This window comes from Haliaeetus albicilla, chromosome 4, assembly GCF_947461875.1.
Source record: "Haliaeetus albicilla chromosome 4, bHalAlb1.1, whole genome shotgun sequence".
Taxonomy (NCBI): domain Eukaryota; kingdom Metazoa; phylum Chordata; class Aves; order Accipitriformes; family Accipitridae; genus Haliaeetus; species Haliaeetus albicilla.
In genome coordinates, this window is record NC_091486.1 from 21,154,940 (window position 1) to 21,179,898 (window position 24,959).

General features: G+C 38.8%; 1 protein-coding gene across 1 annotated transcript in view; it reads right to left on the reverse strand.

The window, feature by feature from the left end:
* GRB14 (growth factor receptor bound protein 14) overlaps nt 1–21,300 on the reverse strand; it is a 67,795-nt gene extending 46,495 nt beyond the window's left edge. Inside the window, exons 1-2 of the mRNA XM_069781258.1 lie at nt 20,928–21,300; nt 19,121–19,253 (exon numbers count right to left, since the gene is read on the reverse strand). Coding sequence (XP_069637359.1) covers nt 19,121–19,253; nt 20,928–21,070 — 276 coding nt within the window. The 5' untranslated portion in view covers nt 21,071–21,300. The remainder of the gene's footprint in view (nt 1–19,120; nt 19,254–20,927) is intronic.
* Nucleotides 21,301–24,959: the final 3,659 nt, after the last annotated feature.

Here is a 24,959-nt window from a genome sequence, read left to right on the forward strand (position 1 = left end):
TTATTTTATTATATTATTTATTATTGTATTTCTTTTATTTTTATTACTGTACAAAAGACAAAAGGGCACAGGTGTTGTTTATGCATCTTTAAATGACTTTTTCAAACTGTCCTTATGAAGAGATGTTTCATACATGAATGCTTTGTCTGCCTCCAGTTATTTTATAAAAGGTATCCATTTAATGACACCATTATCATGTCACTTAAAGAGCCTTATGTAAAATTCCTGGATTAGCACATTGGCCTTTCAACTCAGGGAACCCAAATGCAAAACCGAAAAATTACTTTCATGCTCTTAGCCTTGCAGACAGACATTACTAATTCTCAGTACGCTTTGGCTTAAGTGACCATTTTTGCTTGGGGGAGGGGCAAGTGTTGATTAAAACAGCGTGTGATTTCAGGCCAGAAAACTAGATGGAATAAAGATGCAAAAGAATCTTGAAATTTACATGCTTATACCAGTCCTAGATTTGAGCAGTCTAAATCACATCCTCATTTTCTAATCAATATTTCTTCCATTTAAAAGACACTATGCAATTTCTTCAAGAACCACTAGAAATTGTTCTGCTGCAATACATACTGCCTATGGACCCAAGGCTTTTTAACATTGTGTGACCTAGCATGCTATGAAGTTCCCAGCTGCTGTGGAAAAAACCTACAACTTTCACTGTTTATACATCTTGCATCCAACATCAGGTGCGTAAGTACTCTTTTACTTATCACATCACAAGTCTAGTAGACTTGCGGGTGTTTGATCAGTCTTCGACTGTAAAACAATGTTTTGAATGCATTATGACCTTTTAAATCTAATTTCTTAAAAACATTTTTAAAGAAGTACTAAGTTATTCATACAAAAGATAAAGAAGACATTTAGTCTAACTGTGTTGGATTAATTATACGTCTAGTCTATATACACACTATAAATCTGGTTGTAGTAGTACTCAATATGCATAATTCCCCATGCTTATTAAGCAAGTCATTTTTCTGCCTGTGCTAAAAGACCCCTTGGAATCTAAATGAGGCCCTGTAGTTTTAGTTAAAAATATATTACTTAAGAATAAAGCATGGCAACTGTGATAAGTACTTCACGTCAGATTTTAAAACAGAAAGAAGTATGAACTAACTTTGGACAAAGCATATTAGATATTTGGAATGAAAATGAGAAAAACCCATGAATTCAAGAAATTGGCAGAACAGCCAGATTAGTACATTGATAATGCAAAATTTTACCTTTTGTGAAAGAGAAAGACAGGAAAAAAGAGGCAGGAAAAAAGAGGCAGGAAAAAAGAGGCAGGAAAAAAGAGACTTGCCATTTTTGCAGTACCATAACTAAACTAGACTACTTACATAATTACCCATTCCATGAATTTAAGAAATAATGATTGGGGATGATCAACAGCCTAAAATAATACTTTATGAGCTAATCTTTAAGTTTCTCCTGACTATGCAGTGCTAACATTTTTACATTTCCAGGTCCTTCTTGTATTACAAAAAATAAAAGTTGCACTACTTTAAGTCAAAGGTGATGTCTAAGGTTCTAATGTCCACGAGAAACAAAAACAAATTTGTATGTGCATATGCATTCACAAATATTACCTCTTAGAAGCAAGGCTCTTTCTTGCCTGCCTTCCTGCCTTCCCTCCCTGCAGTACTCCAGTTCCAGAAATTAGGGTATTGCTACAGAAATAACAAAAGCTCCTTCTGAATAGAGAGAAGAGATTCTTTCAGGAGGAATTCTACATGCACACATACAAACATCACAAGCATAAACAGGACTATTAAATTTGGCATACAGTGAGCCCTCAGTGAGGACACATGCCTTTGAGAATTTTTGCAACTGTGTGTAACCTAATACCTACATACCTAAGGCAACATCCTGTGCTGCTTCCTCCTCCTACTTCCATTATTTTTATTTTGAGTTTACAAAGTGCACAGATAAAGAGAAGTAAAGCCAGTAACTGTTGACAGCTAATTTGATAGTAGTGTGAAAATATTTGTTTTTTTAAAATAGGAGAGAATGCACAGAAAACAGTCTTACTCACCGTGCACTGTCAAAAGAGAAAAAAACTTAAGTTTCCTCAGAGAACGATGCTCACCTCTCAACACCAAAAAAAGAAAAGCAGTCCATTAAAATATACAGTACCGTTAAAACTGAGTTTCCTAGCCTTCTGAATGCTAGATTGAGCTAAGTTACACATCTCTCCCCTCCCACACAGCACCAAGTACTGCTGTGTGCATACCAGAGGAGTCCAACACAAGTACATGCTGCAAGAACACCCTCATCTCCTAACATACAAATAACCAAAGAACAGCCCAAAATAAAATAACTATGACAACTGAAGATTTGAGACTGGGTGGGGTCTTGAGGGAAGGAAGAGAGGAAGGGGAGGGAACCACAGGATTGAGAGGCTGAGAGCTGGGAAGTTAAAGTTAAACCACAGTTTTTAAAAGAGTATTTTTGAGGAGTGTAAACAGAGATATACCAAATTGTTTGGATACAACTTTGTAAGAGCACATCTTGCATGCATCTAAATCTGAAAAGGAAGTTACTATACCAGAAAAGTAGTATACGATCATGTTGTTAAGACAGTAGTATAATCTAATCTGTACCAATCAATCACACTAAAATTGTATGTTCACAGGTTTTCCCTCCAACTCAAACAATGAAGTAGTCTAAAAGAATACCATACATCCCAAATCAGTAAGAGCTATGTGTTCATATACTACTTTAGACCCACTGGACTTATGCCATAAGAAGTATATGCTGTGTCTTGCGTAAATTGCTCATGAGAACCATTTAATACTGCAGCAATATTTCAGTGGCATTTCATTTTTCACACTGCTGGTATATTAAAAGCCTCTGAGTAACAGAAGAGTCTATTAACAATGATTCAGGCACATTATACAGCAATGAATTTTTGAAAAATATCTACACATTTACAAAATAAATCGAACTACTGAATTACTTACAGTTTGTTTGAACTAAGTTCTTAGAAGTTAATATATCTGACTTAGCAGAGAGTCATATTTCCATACTTCAGTTCTGTGTGTATTTTTAACTTCATAGATACCACCAATGCATAGAGTTACACTAGGCAATCCTAGTGTACATAGGCGTAATGATTTTGCCTTGCGTCCACTTTTTAGGGAGATAACAAAAAAAGGCAAGCTACAGTGGCTACAGAGAAACACCGCACAGTGTTACCCTGATTCCCAAAATACATGATGGACCATCCACTATTAAGGTGTTAGCCAGAGAGGGTGAGGAAAAAGTATGTTGTGTTTAAGGCTGATCCGAAGCCTGTGGAAGTGGACTCCAATAATCCTCCATTAGGAACAGTACCATAGCCTTCTAAAGCGGCATATTTTAAAATTTTGAAACGCATTTATGACACTATATTTAAAAACTACATTAATCTGTAAGCAAAATCAATTTCTTGCACAAGGTACAGAATTATAGTAACAGAGAAAAGAGCACAGTAACAAATATTCAATTATGTACACATATATATGTATATTATGCAAACATATACTTCATATGATGAAATAAAAAAATCTACATTTATCAGAAAAGAAAAAGTCTTATTACACCACAGAAATAAAAAAATCAAGTGAAAAATTAAATATAGCCCTGTTTATTTTAAACATTGTTTATTTACACTAAGCAAATGTATTACCAACCCATACTAAAGTCAGAATCACAAGACTGATTTAAATGCCATACCCATTTCTGCAGAGTTATTGGCATAACTGCAGGCAATGTTACTCTTCTTGAAGACAAACTCATGTCTGCTTTTCAGAGAACTCGCCAACCTTCATCCAGGTGATAACATGAAGCAGAACAAAGTAGTTAGCAATATTCCTTGAAGCCTAACTTTTCATAACCCAAATACTGGAGAGGCAGTGCAAAGAAAAGACTAAGGACGTAGTAAATGTCACTCTGTTTATGTGAATCCAGTCCTACTCAAAGCCAATTACAGAAGACACTGGGGTAGGAGTAACTAGAAATCAACCAACTGAAGAGCTTGAAAACTCATCTTCTGTCCTTGGAAAGGCCCACACTGATACCTCTGGCTATAAAAATAACCAGAACAACATGCATTTCTATCACTCAGAACCTTGTCTTCACTGTCAAAACAAAACCAAAAAGCAAATGGGTAAAGACTGTATTCTAGCACTTTACAGCCAGTGGTTACAGTGTTGCATTTTTTCCCTGGCTTTTTCCAGCAAACAAAATACTCTTCAGTGCTTCTGATCTTAGGGTTTCAGGAAAGTAACTGAGCGTAAGAATAGATGCACGAATCCAGAGTTTAATTCTATGATTTTTAACTACCTTTATTCAAAGTGGCAGCAAAACTCCCCTTTTACTTAAAATAATGCAATTTCTACCTTTGCAACGCAACAAAGTCCTGAAAATGTGTCACATAAAATGTTACAAGTGAAATTTAAGACTGTTTTATGAACTCAAGTTGTTGATCACCCCACTCACATATTTACTTTATGTATCAAATATCTGCATAACAAGTCTGGTTTCATTAATGTGGTTCTACTAAGGAACTCAAGGTTTTTTCTTTCCTTCTTCGTCAAAAAGAGTAAAATTTTGCATTGCTTATATGGTAAGGCAAGCTATAATCTTTTTTTAAAGGTCTCATAACGTGCTTAATAGCAGAAAAACAGTTTTCTGTTTTTATGCAGCATGACTAAGCAATAATCCTGTTGTAAACCAAATTATTAAAACAGATGCTAGAACTGTGGTATTGGATATTTCTTTCGTAACTCTTGAACAAGCAGTTTGCATCAGAAACATTGCTCACCATAGGTGAAGACTGCAGACATTCCGCAAAAATTATTTGTATTAGGCAATCATAACTCTCAAACAATAATGTATCAGATATGCAGACTACTGTAGTTTCATAGGAAGTTACTGCAAGTATATTATTTAGCATACACCTAATGTATGTGTCCTAGAAGCATTCAGAACTGACTTGGCAAATATTACAATAATCCATGCTAAAATTCACTAGATCATATTAATAGTGCTTTTCCCTCAGTAACTGGAGATGAGCAAACTCTGCAGTAATCCCAAAACATCTAGAAGAAAACTCTTGTCTCCAAGACATATGAAACCATATACTGGCAAGTTAAAGATAAACAATATGATTTCATGTAATTTTCTGTTTTGACAGTTTTGTAAGTGGCAAAAGCTATGTAACAGGCCAATGGCACCAGTAAAACACTTTAGAATCCATGGATTCAAAGCATCTATTTTCATGCTAAATCACTTTCTCAAAATCCTAAAATCAGTAGGGCTTAGGTAAATTCTGTTGATGAACAAGAACAAACACCATAAATACAAAAAGAATATGGCTCCCTCCCAGGAACTAAAACCTACAATGCACTGGCATTTTACCTGCAGCTTTCAAATAGTCATAAAATACTGACAAGCAATAGGAAGTGAAGACAAATATTTTCCTAAACTTTCAAAACCTGTTGTCCTTGGTTGAGACATACAAGATGGAAAAAACCTGGTAAGAAACTGATGCCAAGTCACAACGAGAATTTGTTTGGAGACAGACATTTGATCCTTGTTCAGTTAGCTTTAAAACAAGAGCTTTTAATAAAGCCATAAAACCAGTTAAAATACAGTAGATATTATGCATTTCCTCAGCTCTGTTAATAATAAAGTTTCCGGTTTAACTTTCACTCATTTTACATTGAGTCTATAGCAGCAACAGGTCCATAGCAACTAATCTTCTAGGTTTAAGGTACTGTATTTATTTACTTTTATTTTTCCTCTCTTAAACTCCAGTCCAAAATCCTTATTACTGTTTTGAGAAATCAGAAGAATGAAAAACTATTCTAGAGATCAAGTTTAAAGTGTTAATTCTGTAACATTTGGAATGAACATCTTTTTCTACTAGAGATAGCTATGATAAATGTCAAGTGTTTGCAATTAGGTTTTTACCTTTCAGGCACACAGTTTTTATTTCCTATGGGAGCATGTTCTCAAAATTCTATAATGTAGCTTCAAAATTTTGCTGTAAGATTCAGAAAACAACTTGTGGTACCAGAGCCTGATCCTGTAAGCATTTTACTCACAGGAATATTAGACATGCATATGTTTGCAGCACCAGAACAAAAAAATCTACTGTATTTTTTCCTTGGATCTTACAGAAAAATGTTTGGCAAACAGTAACTGTAAATCTTGGTGCATCGCATTAGTGGCTTTATTGGGAAAGAAACAAAAATAACCCAAGCCATTTTTCCTTACCCCTGAGTACTGAAGGTCCTTGGCTCTTGAAAAGCACATGCAGCTTTTTATTCTATGAATAATATTGACCTATTTGGCTGCAAGGTGAAGCAGAGGATTATTTTCCTCAGTGCGATTATCTGTATTTTATCTTCTCCAGTCAGATACACAGACCAGACCTATTTAGGAACTGAGCAAAAACTTAAGTGTTGTGTTAGACTTTGTAATAAAAATCTAATATTCAGATATGACTTGATTTTAAACAGAAATACTACAGTAATTTACTTATACTAATGAAAGTACACATCAGTTGCACCGAAGAGTACTAAAAATGACATTGAGGAATAGTTTCATCTCTTAAATTTCACAAACACCAATAAAATTAAAATAAAATAAAACAAAACAAAATAAAACAAAGGACATCTCAACTTCTAAGTACAAGCCTTGCAGAACCACTTCACGATGTGAAAGTCAAGAGTTCTGTTGATAAATGTGAGATACCGAAAGGCTCTGAAAGCCAATTATGCCTTCAGGGAAACATATGTAACCACTTCTTTTTTTTTATACAAGTAAAAGATTTGACTTGTCCATGGCAGGTTTGCAAAGAATTTTGCTCATGCTGGTGGACAGGAAGGAAATCAGATCCAGCTCACTTGCCTGAGAGCTCTGTAAAATGACTATGTTCATGCAGCTTTTCACTCCTATTTTTGTCACTAAGCTACCAGATACAGTTCTGAAAACACTGTGCAGACACTTTTTAGATAATTCAAAATATAAACCACTTCTACTTCTTGCCACTAAAGAAAGCATGACTAAATTGAGTGGGCAAGAATCGAAAAGCTCTTACTAAGAGTTAGTAGCTCCAAGTAAGGGTTTTAAAACAACATATGGAATAGAGATATCATGCTAGTAGAGTAAGGTCAGTGATGTACTTAAGGCACTGGATATGGACTCACAACAGCTGATCTATTCCTGGCTCTGCCAGACATAACACAGGAATGTGGGCATTTATAGGGAACAAGAGCAAATTAGACTCAGTTTTTGCTTCTGTAGATGAAGAAAAATTCTACAGAGCATAAATTCATTAAGGCTTATAAAAAACTTTGATGCTATTTTTGATACTTGTTTTTTCTTTAAGCTAAGGCAGAAAATGATTACACAAGGCCAACATAAAGTCAGGTGAGTTATTTGTGGTACTATCTGCACTTCCTTGAGAGCGTGCTCCTGTCTGCTTGGCACAGACAGTCACTTTGTCTCTTTACTAGAAGAAGAGTCAGTTAATACTGTCAACATGACTGTGGAAACACATACAGGGTATTTTTTGCATAGGTACGTTTGCATGCGTTTGGCAAATAACTATTTTCTTTAAAGCCACCCCACAAAAGAAAGGTTTAGAAGTGTTTGAGTGAGTTGTTGTCTTTCTACTCTTATAGTCCTTTACACAAATAAATGTAACAAGGTCTTATTCCTCAAACAGAACATACAGTACGCCCTCTTAGAGGGTGATGATTGATTCCTATGCAGAAACAGTTGCACTAGAACAGACTATATTACCTGTAAAGCAACATATATATTATAACGTACCTAGGAACTTCACAATGAAGTTTGAGCCATCGTGATCTCTCTTCTTCTCTCTTCATACAATTACCCACATATTAAATGCTTCTATTTTAAGAGACTAATACACCACAAAAAGAACTAGCACAATTCAGTTTTAGCTCTTCCTCTTCTAGCCTTTCCATAGATGAACCAGGCATTACAAACAACACACCGTGCTGGAGCAGTTTAAGGACAAAGCAAGATAACCCTAGATCCCAAACCTTGCACTGAAAAGCCATCTCCAAATATGTAATTTCATAGTTCTCAGCAGATCGCTGTCCTTTTGCTGGCCAAGAAACATGTACCACATGAACTCTGAACTCCTCCTTGTTGATGCTATCCTTCAATTACTAACCCATGTGTCAGCTTCCTTCTTTCCCCTGGTTACAGCTACAATATAACTGGGTCAAACTGACCCTTAAACATACTTATAACAAGATTCTTCAATAAAAATTCTCAGCAACTGTACTTTCTGACAGTCAAGATTACAGGCTGGTTGTATTAGAAAACAATTTTTTATCACGTCAGTTTTCCACAGGAAAAAGTGTTTAATAATACACAGAGAACCAAAGCAAAGAGAAACACAGGTTGCAGGAATAAAGTAAGAGGACAAAGACACATAAGGCAGCTTCTTGGTGCTACAGCTGAATCACTGGCTTCAGTTTTACTGTCTCTATATGTTTGCCTTTTGACAGAGCTAGTTTCATTTGAGAAAAAGAAGCCTTTCTCATGTTAGTATTTCTGTTACACAGAAATCAACCAATAGCAGTCAGTCAAGCAAGTATGAGAGCTCCGCAAACCATGTATTTTCCTCACTGTACATTAAGACTACTTGGACTGAATCAGTAATGTGTTTTATCTCGGAGTCACAACAGTAAATATTCTCTTCAATCTTATTTAGAGGAGTCTATATGAATAATTTCCCAGGTCATGATTTTTGTACTTAGGTAAGTATAATCCCTACTTCAAAACTGTAATGCTGCTGGAATAATTTAGGAAGAGATTAAGAGAGATTCATAGAAGGTATATATCAATGTATAAGCCCCAAATACAAAGACTGGGACTATTTTTTCATCACTTCTCCACAATACCTCTATAGTAAAAGCCTAGACCTATTCAGTCCTTTCCACTAACACTGCTTCTTTGCAGTTATCCTACAAATGCCCCTCCTTTGGGCCTGAAAAGCTGAGTAGTTTCTGTTTTATAAACTCATTCAGGATTTGGGAAGTCTCCATCCCAGAAGAAAAATAACACTCAGCCATGATGAGTTCATCATTCAGCTGTTCCAAAGACCTCTTACTTTAGAATATCTTATGTCTTCTATAGGGCTTGGTTGATACAGCAGTTAGATATTCCAATTTTCCACAAAGTCTATTCCTTACATAAGCTTTTGTCAGCTACTGCTGAAGTGTTAACATTACAAGACTGACATTATCTTTCATACCTATGACTCTTCTATCTGTTTGCCCAGTGCCTGCTAAAAAAGAACAGTTACAAACCTCCTACTGGATACTTAACTTACTTCAAAAACGTATTAATGCTTAAACTTCAGCGTTATTTAATAAGGTCATTGTCTCATGTGCAGAAGTACAAAGGACAAAGTACAAAACTTTCTCAGAAGTAACTTAAGAGGAACCCTTTCCCAAAATCCTTTCAACTGACTTCTGATCTTACATTAAGGGGGGAAAAAAAAAAACCACCACAAAAAAAAACCCCACAAAACCCACAAACCCCACAGCATATCCTTTTCATGGTTGTTCCTCATTTCCATGAATGAGAAGGATATTATCCTAAGATCATATTAATGAGTAGTTATGTGGACACTTGGCTAAAAATGGATCTCATTCCCAGTGAGTTGCCCAGAGGAGACAACACGCAAACTTCCTTTGAAAGCTCCATGTTCTGAAGTTACCTGAATACAATAAACTCAAAGTAATTTACTATTACACAAGTGACTAATCATGGACTAGAGCCTATCAGAATACTGCCAATTAAAACTTTTAGCTGTGAAATATCTCTTTTTTTTCAGAACTACTGATTATAAAAACACTAGGAAGAGACAGCTTTGCTCAATTTGGAGCAATGACTTGCTATCCACATCACTTCAAATTGAGGAAAGGATTTAAACCTTCTTCTTCAGCATCACAAGCAGTCTAAATGACCTGGCTCTTGTGGGATCTTAAAGCTTTGTTAATGCATGCTCTTTGCAAAGCTTTTCAGCTGCCTGTTTTCACAATCAATAGGTTCAAGCCTGATTGAAAAGCACACTGATAACAAAGTTCTGTCAATTCAGTTATAAGAAAACCCTCATATTGCATGGGCTTCCCTCTCACTACATAGCAGTAAATTCTAATGATTATGAGAATAAATTCTTGCAAACTTCCAGCCTGTTTCTCAACAGTTGATACCATTTCTGTGCCATTATCAAGTGCCTGCAGCTGTTCATAAACTCCGAGTCTTAATGTAATCAGTAACAGGAGTTATCATAACATAACTAATATAAAAAGGCTATTTATAGCCTAAGAATGCAGTCTCTGAAAAATCTAATTCTGATCACAAGGCAATCTACTGTATCTTGTTTTCCTGTGGATATAATATCAAGTTAAGAAGCAAAGAGATAGACATACTGGTATGCGGCATATGCATACATACCAGAAATAGGCAGGAACAATTCATCAGTATCCTAATTACATGCACAGGCACACCTCTAAGATAACCGATATACATTTCTCTCTTGAGACTTAAGTATTAAATATCATATACACTACTGGGCTAAAATATGAGCTGATTAGCTGCAAATGAATGTTCTGTGGCTGAAACAGGAGAAAAGAAAGTTCACGCTGTTACTAGAACAGAGAGGTCTAGTTTCTTCTTCCTCTTCCCACAGCTGCCCTTCTTGAAAAATTTTCTTTGGCCTGATTAGCATTTTTTTTTTAATCTTCCCTTTTGAGGTGACTCCCATCAGGACTCTTAACATGACAGACACGCTTAAGTACGCTGTCTTGAAGGTATGCCTTTATCTTCATTTCCAAATTAAAGGCAGTCATAAAAGCGTGAATTCCCTCAGAAGTAACAGCTCTAAACACGTTGAAGACGAACAACGCACACACACATACATACACACACACGCAAAGAGATCAACATCAATTGCTAGTAACAGGATTCTGACGCCCTTCCACTGCCTGGCCATCATAGTTCCTGCTGTACAAGTACCAAACAGACCACTCTCATCCTGAAGACACTCATCTAAGTAGTCTACAGATGTCAAGACTTGGATATCAGTTGTCCACTACTACACTGTATGAAATAGGGTGGTGAGAAGGCTGAGAGATCTCAGGTTTATTGCCAGTTTCTATACTTTTTCTTACACAACGGAAACTTGGTCCTAAAAGCAAAAGCAAGTAAACCATGGAAGAGATGTAAGGAGGCAATTTAAAAATGAGGAGTCCTTTTTCTGTCCTAGTAGTCCCATATCCGATTGGTCCAATTTCCACTAGCTAGATCTCTTAAATACATTGGCACAGCATAAAGATTACCACTGCAAAGACTTAAAAAGATCATGAAGCAAAAATTGGGAAAATACTAAAAAAATACTGCATTAATGGCTCTGCAATTACCATGTGAAAGAACAAGTAAGTCCTCAGCTATCTATTTTAAATAATTTACAAGAAGATACACATGTATAACAAATATAAAATTGTTTTACCAATCATAAATATTTAAGACTACTCTATATGTATGATCAAGTTAATTCCACCTGGTGAAAACTAACCAGGTTTGATATTGATGTTCATATGGAGGTATGTTTTGTTTATGCAAAATCTTAATTATTCTTACTGTGGCAAAGCTTATGCACAGAAGTAGGACAGGGATATTCCTCTGCTTGTTTCTATAGTTCTCAAGCTCTTCTTTGAATAGATAAATAACTCTCAGAACATCAGAAATGCAACAGTCCAAGGATATACTAAAAATTGCACCAAAACTCCTAACAGAAATCGATCTGAGTTTGAGCTCCATTCTTCAGTTAATGCCCTAACACTAGGATAACAAAGTTTTACTATGATAAAATAATAAAATTCCTGATCATCTTATGTTAAAGCACTATAAAACATATGTAAACTGCTCGGTATTTTCTCCATCTGTTGCACAGCTTTTAATTCAAAGGGGGTCAAAGTTTCAACCCACAATAGAAAACTTCTAAGTTGCCAGCTTTACCAAACCCATAGCATTTCAGGTAATTTAACTATTCATCATTAACTACTCTCATCTCATTCAATACTACGCAACTATTATGTTGTTTCACAACTATTAAATTGTTTATGTTATAAAAATAACAGAACATGAAATAAAGCGGGTGTTTACAATACTGGTCAATGAGATCACAAAAGTAGACTAGAACAGGCCTGCAGAGGTTTTATAAGACCAGAAGAGAAAGTTGAGGAAAAACAAAATGCAGAAAAAACACAAGAGGAGTGTGTTTTGGGAGTACTGCTTCAAAAAGCAACAGAATTCAGGTCTTCTACTTTAATAATGCCTTTAAATGGCAATCCACATAATTTCTTCAATATGAATCATAATGTTAATCTAGAATAAATTATACAAATTATGAATGTTACTAAACACTATTATAATTAACCTAGACTGTGTGTCCTTGGAAGTCAGATGGGAACGTTTATCTGTTTTGATCAGGCAGTGGTCTGTAAAGGGAAGACGTCAATAGCATTCTGTTGTTACAATACTGATGCATCCCCCACTTACCACAGTATCACTTACTGACAATGCCACCAATGAGAAGCCACCTGGAAAAAGATCTGTCAATAAAATATTTATTTAATCATGGATCTGTCTATGGCAGGTGACAAAATTACCTGAACTTCTCAGTTCTCCAGTCTAACCCTAAACAAATGCACCTATGCCTGGGAACAATTATGAGTAAGAACAGTGTTAGTATCTATCATATCTCATTCTTTTCTGAAAATTATGAGGATTCAAGCTCCATTCATCAGAGTTTAATCTTTTGAAGCCAAACTCGGTAAAACTGAGTTATCAAAAGTGACTCAGCAACGTTAAAGCAGAAGTTCACTGCAGTTTCAGCTGGCTTTAACTGTCAAGTCGCGTGTATTTTCAGAGAAATTGAGACTGTTTTTATCAGTCGCTCTAGCCACCTCGTAGTTACACAGTACTATAGAGGTGTCACAGGACCGAAATACCAGGTAGTCAACTCAGAATTCAAGAGATTAGTATTAAAGAATCACTTTTTGGACAATCAGTCTTTCCAAATTCACAGAGAAGGTTTTCTACGTGAAGAATTAGATCTACCGCAATGTACCACAGGTTTCTTGTTCCAAATACAACTTCCCAAATGGCACAGAAGAGGCAGTTTCTTGAATTGAGAAAACAGTCCTACCAGAAAAGACAGCAAACTTCAGCTTTGACTTCCAGGCTGATGAAGCCCAAAACAATCAAAACCAAAAAGATGATTACAATCATTCCAATTTGACAAACACTGGCAAAATGTCTAAAATGACAGTACTGATGATTTCTTTATTTTACTACAAATAGTAACAATTTAAGCCTAACAAACACTTTACTGATGTAAGTGAATTAAACAACGAGCTTGCAGAGGCAATATCTTAGTCACCAGAAAAGTTAGAGTGACCTTGTTTTCTTGCTCATTAGAAAGGGAAAAAAAAACCCCAGACATGCTATTTTTGTGAAGTCAGAACGTTTAGAGTCTTTGTTTGGGTTGGTTTTGGACAGTAACAAAGTACAAGGTTAATATGTAATAACGTTGAGGGCTGATGTGAAGTTTGACAGAAAGCAATTGTCTCTGTAAGAAAGACACTAATGAATGAACCAATTTAAAGAAGATAAAGTAAAATACAAAAAGAAAAGACACAAACAGGTGATTATTTTGAAGTTTTCCCCAGGTCGACATATCAGACAGCTTGTGCTAGGTCACCTCAATATAAACCAGCTGATATTCCTTATTGCTCAAATGAGAAACTGTTCAACTCTGCCTCCTGATTTTTTTACCTTTATAGGCCTGCGACTTTCTGCCACAGCGTTAAGGTGACTGGTCAAAGCACAAAGGTACTTGCACTAAAATAGCAAGTTTTAATAGGGCTCTAAGTAATTTTAATTTACGTTAATAGCTATAAATCTTTCTTTGGTGGGAGGGTACAGCCATTTAAATGAAGAGCAGAGCACAGAAACCAGATGAGCAGAAGACCACCAGATGAGACACCACAAAAACAAGTCCAACTGAATCAAGTCTTAGAGACTTCAGGTAAAAACCTTGAGCTCTGTAAGTTGGTTCTGCACAGGGTGTTTTTTCTGTTAATCTGTAAACTGGTTGGAAACACTTTTTCCCTTCTACCTTTCAAACTCTAAGTCTTTTTTGTGTAATTTAAGGGGAAGACATGGGAAAAACAGATATATGTTTAGGACCTGGAAGGAAAAAAGACTGAGAACTGATAAAGTAAGATATGTGCAATGCTCTCCAACCTGGAAAGAAACCTGGCAAGAAACAGACAGACTGGAATTACAGAGTAAATTTAACTAATGCATCTTTTGGTTGGAAAAGATATTTCAACCCTTGAAAATTGCTTGGAAATTCATGAATTATTACATTTCAATAAAAAATCCTTTCATTTTTGCATTGTTTAAAAGTCAAGAGAAAACAGATATTTCAGCCAAAAGATCTGCCATGAAGAACTCTAAGTACCAGATACTTAGCCATTTATGTCCTCTAATAGAATTATATGCAAAATTTTGAAGAATAAGGTTTCAAATGAGTACACTAGAGGACCCTGAACTATAGCTGTAAAAAAAAATAAATGGTACTCCAATTACAACAGCCAATATTCGGTATTATTCATAAATTTAGAATAGCACACATTTAAAGAAACATCTGCTCTTTGTCATAAAGTTCCTCTCAGTTCTTCTTTGCCAAAGAGCTTTACATGAAAATCTTTGTTAATGCAAAAACAGAAGTGCCATTCCACTACAGTCAAGTGTGTATTTGAGATCTCCACACAACTGATTTCCTGGAAAGAACACTGTGGGAGTATATTTGGATTCTAAATGATAAAAATATCAACTTGTTTAGAACATCAAGAAAGACAAAAGAGGCGAGATAAAATTCCAAAGATTTGAGTGTTTTTCACCTTGAGATTTACTTGAGTTTTATTTTTGCACTTCTAATTTAATTTAAAGAAACAAGGCACTAATTACCTTGAACTACTTTTGTGATGAAACACTTTTTGGCTTATCCTTGAGCAGGGCAAGAACTGTCACTCCATTGCAAATGATTCCGGATTTGTTTTCAGAAAAACTTAAAAATCTAAGCTTTCATAAAACTATAGTAACCTCTTCTTAGTTCATTTGACCAAAGAAAACCAGAAGTATATTAAAGAACAGAACATGCTTCCTTACAGTTAACATTTTTCCCTACTAATATCCATTTTGATCATAATTAGAGACAAAGTACAAAGTGGTCTATATTTTCAGTTTCTTCTCACTTCTTAGAGAACACAGACTCCAAGACACAATAAGATTTTCCACACGAGTTCACAAACACCACTTAATAACAGCAAATGCCTCAGAGGAAGGCAACATTTCCCACCATGCACCTAGTTGACCATGCTGTGTTTGGACATGAGAGGAAAGCTGGGGGGTTTTGCCTTTTCAGATGAAAGTCTTCCACCCTGAAGCATAAAATTCAGTTTATCTGAACATATATAAATATAACATTATTCATGCCAAAAGCACCCAAGTCCCTCCTACATTTCTTCCAAGGATAACAAACTTGATGATTTCTTACAGAATGGATTACGCAGTCCAAAACGGTCTTGTCATCCATATGTTCAGCTGTTGATTTCATCTCCATATTATTCCCTTGAGGATGAGGACATTAAATACATAAACCCACTTCCACTTGTGAAACAACTCAAAGTTCCACCTTTCCCAAATACAGGTGTGATACCATAACATCAGCTTCACGGGGTCACCTCCAAGAAATGCTCCACTGAGAACAGGTCATTTGAGGCAAAAGTCTGCATGTTCTCAGCAACTCAATGCAGGCCGTTCTTTCCATTCTCCCAGCTCCTAGTCCACCCTCTAAGATAATAAAATTTGTCACTATACTGACTTTATGCTATTACTCCTTATTTGGATCCGCATCATTCCCCCTCCCTTCCTTTTTTAAATTAAAAGAGACAAAAAAAGTCAAGGTTGCCTCTTAAAGAAAGTTTGTTCTAATTACTGTGAACGTGTCATGATTATGAGTCTGTGAGAATGTAACACAAAACTCTTCCAAACGGCAGAGGGGGAAAGGAGATGGACAGCTGTATTGATGAGGCAGACCAAATAACGTTCAGACACACAGATGTCCTACTTCCCAAGCACAGAGGCAACTCACTATTCTGCTACATGGCTTTTACCAATTTGCTTTTATAAATTTATTTCCAGTAAGTCAACCCCACAAACAGACATGCTGTTCAAGCATGAGAGCATGTTTTGAGAGGCTTATGATAAAAGATCATCAGAAGACAGTAAGAACTTCAGCTTAGAAAAACAAGAATTCAAAATAATGTTAATAATCTATTCAGAAGAGGAAAGATTTCAGATGTCACAGGTGTTATGAATAAGAGAGTAGATATTTATGACAACTTCTTTTTTCCCTGGAAGTAGAAAATCTTTCCTGGAGAGAAAAATGAGACAGAAGAGGCATAACTTTTTCTTTTAGGAAAACCTATTTTGATAATAGTTACCTACTAGACATAAGTAGAAATTCACTCTGTAATTTTTCTTTATGATGCCTGAAATTAAAAACACAGCAGAAAAAGAAACTAAATCAGAAAGAAAGCAATCTAAAAGAAGAATCACTGAAAACACATATAGATCATCAGAGGCTACAGAAAAAATTCTGGCAGCTGTGAACACTGTAAAAAGAAAAAAAGAGTACTTAAGTGTAGCTGGTTTCTCTTCAGAGTTGGGAAACTATCAAACTGTAACAGTAATATTCATGACCTTGGGGGCTATATTAAATGAAATTTTTGTATATGGATTAGGTATTTGCAGACAGAGCTCTTACAAAGTTGGCAAAATAATAACATGGGGTGGAAACACATTTCCAAGCACAGCCAACTGTGGGAAGTCAAAATCACAGCCAGTTCACTTCTCTTTGCACACCTGCTTAGCATTCCCTTTCCCTCCTTTTTAAACCTAAGTAATTTTGTAAACATCTTAGAAGACTTCAACCTGAATTTCAAAGATGAAAGTTTAACTCAACAGTTGCCATTTGGCCTTAACCTTTAATAACTTTAGAGGAAGAACATAAGAACAGTCATGCTGAGTCTGACAAAAGGTCTACTGAGCCCAGTACCATCTCTCCTGCAATGGCCACAAACACATGCCTAGGTGAAAGGCTTTTTGATAGAAACCATGATCTTGTTAAAATGCCTCCAGAAAATAACAGGAAGACCGCTCTCAATTTTTCTGGTAACTGGAGAATGGATCAGGCCCTCCATAGACACTATTATTTTAGCTCACTTCTGCCAGTAAACCAGTTGTTCTTGATCCTGCTTTTACCAGAGAGCGCACTACATTTTTTAATGGAAAACCAGGAGAAATGAAAGGACTGTGACCAGAAATTGTCACAAAAGGTGTGACATGAGGCTTTACAAAGAAACAGAAGTGAAATCAGCGAAGCTATGAATTTCAGCTTCAGAGATACTGAAGCTAGCATTTAGCTGGCTTAACTGATCAAGCCAGTCAGTAATTTTAAACATGACAGGCCACAAAAGCAGATAGTTGACCTTTGTGTGTTAAATCATGCTTGGGAAATCTACTTTGCAGTTGCAAGCACAAAGATTACCACAATGAGTGCAATTTAAGCTAGCAACATGAGTAATTTAAACTAATTTTTTTGAATGTGACTTCTAGTCCTTATGTTCTGGAAGATGTTACCCATTCAGTGTTTTTCCTGTCTCTGCAGAGATAGTCAATGCTTCCACCTTGCCCAGGCATGATACTAGTACAATTTTACCCCACTGCATTAGCAACGTTTAGATACACACTGACCAGAAATGCTTCAGATTAGTATTGCTGTTGTGGGAAAGAACTAAAAGCAATAAAAGTAGTCCAGAAAGACACCATAGTTATTTTTAGAGAACATGCAAAATATGGCAAGATAGAACCAGTGCAGTTTCCCAGACACATACATGTTTTTCACTGGAGAAGGGAAGAGAAGGTTCCTCCTTAAGACGCTGGCCAAGACTTTGCTAGTAAAGTTCTCTGGCCATGGCCACAGAATCAGCCATAGCTGGTCAGCTTCAGAAAAGTTGATACAACTACAAGAAACTTCAACTTCTACACAATTTCTTCATGTAAATCTAAAACCTGAATAAGCAGCAGCAGCGTAAGTTCTTACACGTCCAATATTTCCCCTAAAACTGTTAAGACATGCAGACCACCAAAAAAGAGCATGTGAAGAAGACCCTTAACCCCACAGGTGTTCCTTGTCAGAAATCTTTCCAGTCTTAAGAAAACAAACAGAAATGAGACAGGTAAACTTTCAAAGAGTGAAACAGATCTTCGATACCAGTGATCTCCATTAACTGGAAACTCTTCCTCTTCAACCTCTACCCCTGCTCAGGATAACAAATACACTGTGTGTGAACAGTACTAAGACAGAGCACTGCCAGGTGTGTCTGCCCACTCAGAATTCCCTTGGCTTACAGTCTGAGGTATTTATGGAAATATAGTAACAGCAGCCATACACAGATAAACACACATGCATATAAAATACAGCCATGTACACAACATTTGCTCCTTCCCCATCAATTTCAGTTTTATTCAATTATCCTAGCAAAAGTAGACCTTCAGACAAAAGAAGCTGCTCAGTGACTGTTAAAACCCTCCATGCTGTAGCACTGATAACAGTAACTGGAGGTGGGGAGGAAGGGAAGAAAGAAATTAAATTCTCATTTAAGGACATAAAGTACTGCCTGCCTGCCCCTGGTTCCGCTTTACCCAAAAAATCTGCACAGTCACATGTAGACTCTGTGAAAGTACAGTCACATCTTAAGTCACAGATTCCGAAACCTCATTTTCTACAATTATCAATGACCTACAGAGAAAATTTCACCAAATTACAGAAATATGGAACAGCGTTCTTAGAAAAATAACTTAATAGGTAACTGAGCTTTTCCTCAAGCTTGCATGAAAGCAATTTAGAATTTGTCAAATAATAATTTATAAATCTTACCTGCTTTTTTCTTGAAGTTGCCTTGGGCAACAGACTGGCTGACAAAACTGATGCAAACGGAGAGCAACACAGCTCGGGAAAAGGATTTGGAATTGATGGGATCTCCAAAACATTGTCATCTTTCTTTTTTATCCTATTTCAACAAAATACATAATATCAAGCGATAATTGTAACAACTACTGTTAAAATTGCAATATCCAACCACAATCCATGAAATACTAAGGCACTAACACCACGATACTTCCTGGTTGCAGCAATTAGCTTTTTTGTGCAGGTTTTTTTTTTTTTAATCAGTAGGCTGAATCTATTAACATACAGTGCTTAACACTACTTGAAAGCAGTCCAAGTATTCTGCTCTGAATATAAAGTTGTTTGAATATGTGTAAGTCTTTACAGAGTAAGAGCACAGATATATTTATATTGGCTCCTAAGGACATTAGTAAATATTTTGTTGTCCCTGTGTTCATGCCATTCCCTATGTACACATATTACAACAGTGGATGCATGTAACTTCTCAGTAATACTTCCCGAGTACGTCACAACTGTATTTTAAACAAATGGAAACTTTTTTCCAACTGAATCAGGAGTCAAAGTGACCGACAAGACAAAATAGCGCAAAGCAATACGCTCATTTCTGTTTTCAATTACTTTTGCATTTGAACCTCCATAGCTCCATCATGAAACAAATGTCTCAGTAGTTGCTAGCTACTTAAATTTGATTGTGTCGGAAGTATCACCAAGCAGCATTTGCAAGAGTAGGGAAGATAATCGCTACTGTGCTTGCTGAAGAGCTCCGTTATGCACTGGTCTAAAGTATCACATTAATAATGTCACTGTTTAGGCTGCTGTGTACATTACAGTGCATGGTTTTCCCACACAAAATATTGAGCAGCACTTTGTCTACTTGATTTGGGGAGCAGCACCCAAAGCACCTCAAATATTTGAGTCTGCGAACATATAATCGGATTTTTCTACATGTGTGAGTTGATGGCTCCAAGCTTAATGTTTAACTTTATTACCTTCATTATTATCACTCCAGATTCCGCATACTAATTGGTACAAAGCGGAGAAAACCATCAGAGTAAGGTAACGATGCACAATGGAGATGCTTTACTTTCTGGAAATCCTCACCGAACATTCACCTGAAGTGCTATTTAGCATTAAGGAGTGAAAAATCCTGTATGCAACATTTTAAGATTTTGTAAACTTCGGTCTACCAAAACGGATTAGACGCTTCACGAAAGACCTAGCTCACAGTTTCCTTTACTAAGAATAGAGACCAATGCCTTTAAGAACAGCCTGAGAGGTAACGAACAGGGTGCACATCACTGACGGCAACTGCAGCGGCATCGCTAACGGTGGAACAGTTTCTCTCACGAGCACACTAAGACACTACACGGAGAAAGTAGTGGCTCGGTTCAGTTTGAAGGGGCCGGCTCGGCAACGTCGTCTCTTTTCACCTCAAACTGCGAAACCTCAAAAAAAAAAAAAAACCAAAAAAAAACAAAAAAAAAACAAAAAAAAAAAAAGCCGGCGGGGAGGGGTGGGGGGAGACGCATCCGCAGCGGAGGGAAGTGTCTGCAGGGCCGGGCGACAACTTTTGAGTTCCAGGGGAGAAACGGGCCGGCCCCGGGCAAGGCCGCCCCCCTCCTGCGCCTCGCCCCCTCCCCAGACCCCCAGGGCACCCCCAGGCCGCGCCGGCCCCGCGCTCCCGCCCGCAGGACGCCGGCCAGCCCCTAGACGGCAGCAGGCGGGCCCTCGAGGCAGCGAGCGGGGCCGGCGGCGCCCGCCCGGGCTCCGGCCTTACCTGTCGGGGGGCGAGGGCGGCGCGTCCCCGCCGGGGGACCGGGGGAGCGGGCAGGGGGAGCCCGCCGCGCCGCGGGGGCCGCCGCCCGCGGGCTCCGCCGCCCGCCCTGCGCCGCGCCGCACACCGGGCAGCGGGGCGGCCATCGGCGGCGGCGACGACGTCCTGGCTGGGCGGCCGCCCGCGCGGGAGGCACGTCGGCGAGCGGCCCCGGCGCTGCCGGGCGCGTCGGGCGGAGGCTGCTCTCCGCTCCCGCTGCGGAGGATGGGGGAGGCGGCGGGGAGCGGGGGGGGGGGGGGGGGGGGAAGCGCCGCCCGGGCGGCGAGCGGCACCGAACGCCTTCTCCGGCACACGTGCGCGGGCGGCGGCGGGGGCGGGCGGCCGCCGGCTCCGCGCTGCGACGGGGAGGCAGCGCGGGGCGGGCGGGGCGGGGAGGGGGGGCGAGCCGTGCCCTCGCGGCTGCCTCCGCCACGCCGGGGCGGGGAGGGGGGGAGGGGGCGGCCCCGGTCCCCGTCCCCGGAGGCAGAGCGAGGCGGGCCCCGGCAGGTGCGCGGCCCCGGCACCCGAGGCCGCCGGGCCGGGCCTGACGGGAGAGCCGGGGCGGCTGAGGGGAGGGGGCGCCGCCTTTTGCTTCCTCAGGCGGCGGCCGCCCCGCCGAGCGTCCCGCAGCGCGCCCCGGGCGCCGCCCGCCCCGAGCGGAGGGGTAGCGCTGCGCGGCCCCGGGCCCGGCCGGTAACCTCCTGCCCCGGGCAGGGCAGCCCCCTCGCACAGCGGGGCGCAGGCGGGCACCGCCGGGGGGGGCCTGGCACTTCGCTAAGCGCCCGACAGATCTTTAACGAAGCAGCCCCATCCCTCTGCGAGGTCGGGAATTCATGCTTACGCCTTGGCGAAATAAGGAATGAACAAGGCCGGGGGTCAGACCCGTTACCTTTGCGCCAAACAAGCGGCTCGTGGGGAGGCCGGGTGCCCAGCTGGGCCCAGCACTCGCGCTCAGCCACAGCTCCGACGGGAGCGGAAAGGTTTTTCCTCGCGCCTTGGGCTCCTCCGCAGCGGCCTGCGCCGCTGAAGAAGCCGGCTCCTGCCCTGCCAAATAAGTACACAAAATTGAGTGCGGCAGTTCCGTGGCCATCCTTATCGGCGTTCATCCTGTTGCAAAATAAAAATACTCCCTCGCTGTATGAAGGACTCTTTGACGGCACCAAGCAGAGCAGGTAAAATTGTGTAGGTCAGTCCATTTGATAGGAAGTCAAGTAATTACAGCCCAGCCCCTGGTAAAAGCGGCTGTATGGAGAAGCCTGACTGCACTTGGCGTGCTCGTGGGCAGTAACTGAGATGTCAGGTGAAAATACAGAACGTTTTGGGACGCGTGCTTTGCTGTTTCCCTGAACCCACTGAAAAGATCATCACACACAAGCCAAAATTCCAGTTCTGGAGAAAGGCTTTTCTGACCTAGAAGCAATATTCACAGTTTTCATTCTGGCTGAGTCACAGATGACTTTGCAGGACGTTTCTTTTCAAGGAAACGAAGGATTCCTTGTCCTCTGAACAGCTCATTCTCTGTTATGCTGACAGCCGAAGTGCAAGTCCGAGTCAATTAGCAATTCTTATATACAGAGACTGGCAAACATATCTGGAATTTTACAGTGTCAGATGATTGACTGGATTTGCTCGTTGCTTGTGAACAGCTATCTTTTTACACAGCTGCACAGACCAGACCACTGTTTTTTGCCTAATTGATTCACTGGCATAAATGTGGTATGTTAAACCTCACTGTCTTCAAAAGAATAGAAGGAAGGACAACTGGTGTAGTGCTCTAGGTAGAAAAATGAGGTCGGGAAGAGATAAAAACCTTCAAGTGGCAATTGTATGCTGATATTTATCAGCATTTTAAAAGTTCAGCCACGAAAAGAAAATATGTTTTGACTTTTCACCCAGTCTGTGCAACTTGTTACAGAGATGCAACCTGACATACGAGGTAGGTTTTTGTGTCTTTGGCTTAGTCATGCAATTGTTTTAAAATGGCAGGCAAATAAAAAACACAATTAGAAGGAATATTAGCAAATAAATTAAATACTTCTGTGTTTCAAAATAACTTAGCTAGGATTCTAATGAGTCATGACAGCAAAAATGCCACTTGTAGGAAAGATCAATAAAAAATATAATGCTATTATAATTTCACTTGAATGCAGTAATTTAAGAAACAAATTGACTTAAAAAAAGTTTTTTTTCTGTTTCTAATAGTCTGTCCTGATGCTTGCTGCTTTCAGTGCTTTCTGTGGGAATAGCATTTTATGAGAAAAATGCAGTCACTGGAAAACCGAGGCACAGAAAAACCTACGTGATTGTTCCATTGTAGCATTGGAAACATTGCATAGGTGAGAATGTGAAACTAAAGTTTCTCCTGAGTTACTGTCTTTCCTTGCAACAACTGTAAGGATAAAAAAGATTGCCTCAGCTTGGCTAAAGAGATCTGAGAGCATTTGACCTACACAGTTCAAGTGTAACCTTTTTTAACTCTTTCTTTGAACACATACAAACCCAGTAATTTCTGGACAATTAATAGTGTGGATATTAAAAGACTAGCAGATTTCTGCTGAGTCCTACACCAAAATATTCGTTGAGCTGTGTGACTTGGCTTCCTTTTCATCATAAATACACCTAAGCTGCCTAGTCTGTTTTTTGATACTTGCTATGCTTCTGCAGCACAGTGGTCCTTGTTCTAAGACTCAACATTTCCTTGAAACTAAATTTCTGGGCATTCTTCAATCCTCAACTCAGTAGTTTTGTTTTCTCTTTTAATTCTTTGTTAGCCCTAATCAAGTCCAGGTGTTTATCAAGTAAAATGAAACATATATATTGAGAAAAAAACCCAATGGATTCAAGCTATTCAGTATGCACCCCACTTCCAGAAAATCAAGCTCTCCAGTTCTCAAAAGTCTGTGTGCTATTTAGAACTATGGTACTTGATTAACGTGACAAAATTATGCCTTTAATTAGAGTAAACTTTCACAGTTGTTACTGACAAAGTGAATGCTTAAAAAATCCAAACTATCTGTGATTATCTCTGAAAACTGTAGAAGGTTTTTGCTGGATTTTTTTATTTCACCCTTCCACACATACCTCCTTGCTTTTATCAAGATATTTTCAATGGGGTTTTATGCATATAATGGCTTCACCATAAAAAGCGTCGCTATAATTTCTTAAAGATGGTTACACTAAGAGAACTAATATCATACATTTACATTGAGAAAAGAATTATCTCTACTGAAGTACTAGATTGAAACCACAGAATTAGCTAGTTTTTTCAGTGCAAGGCTATAAGCAGACCTAAGTCTTGTCTCCCAATACAATGTTTTCTCTACAAGCACCCCAAATTAAATTGCATCAAATGTAATGATACAAAGGATCACCTTAAGGAAAAAAAAAGTGATTTGTCCAGTAAAAAAGGCATGCCCCAATATATAAGCCTGAATTTGTAATTTATGTGTATTTATTCTCTCAATGTACCTAGAATATGTTGAACACATATTATGGTCCTGATACAATGAGCTGTGCATCCTTGTTCCTTCCTGCGCATTTCAAAAGCCCAGTTTTAACTTTGAAAACTGGCCCATCTGTTTGGGCAGTACTTCATGAGAGCCAATTTTATCCAATGAGTACAAGCAGAGATATCACTAGCTAACTTCTTGGCAGTACTGCATAACTCTGAAAATTATCTGTGGCTGAATGTTTTGTGAGGAGTCTTGCCTATTATTATAGCTTGTATTGAATGTTGAGTTTAGAATTACTGTTAAAATGTGTATCTTTTATTGCAGATAAGGAAAAGGTTCCAAGGGATTAAATCAGTACCACCAGTCTCGGTCGTTTCCAGAAGCTGCTTTTCAACCTAGTCTGAAACTCCCTCTGTGTGCACTTACACAAACCACAGCATGGTAATACTCTGGTGTTTCCCCTGACTTAATTTTGCCTTTCTGCACTTACTATCAAGAAGCAGATTTGCACTGTGTTTTCTGTTGGTTTTGGTTTGGGCTTGGG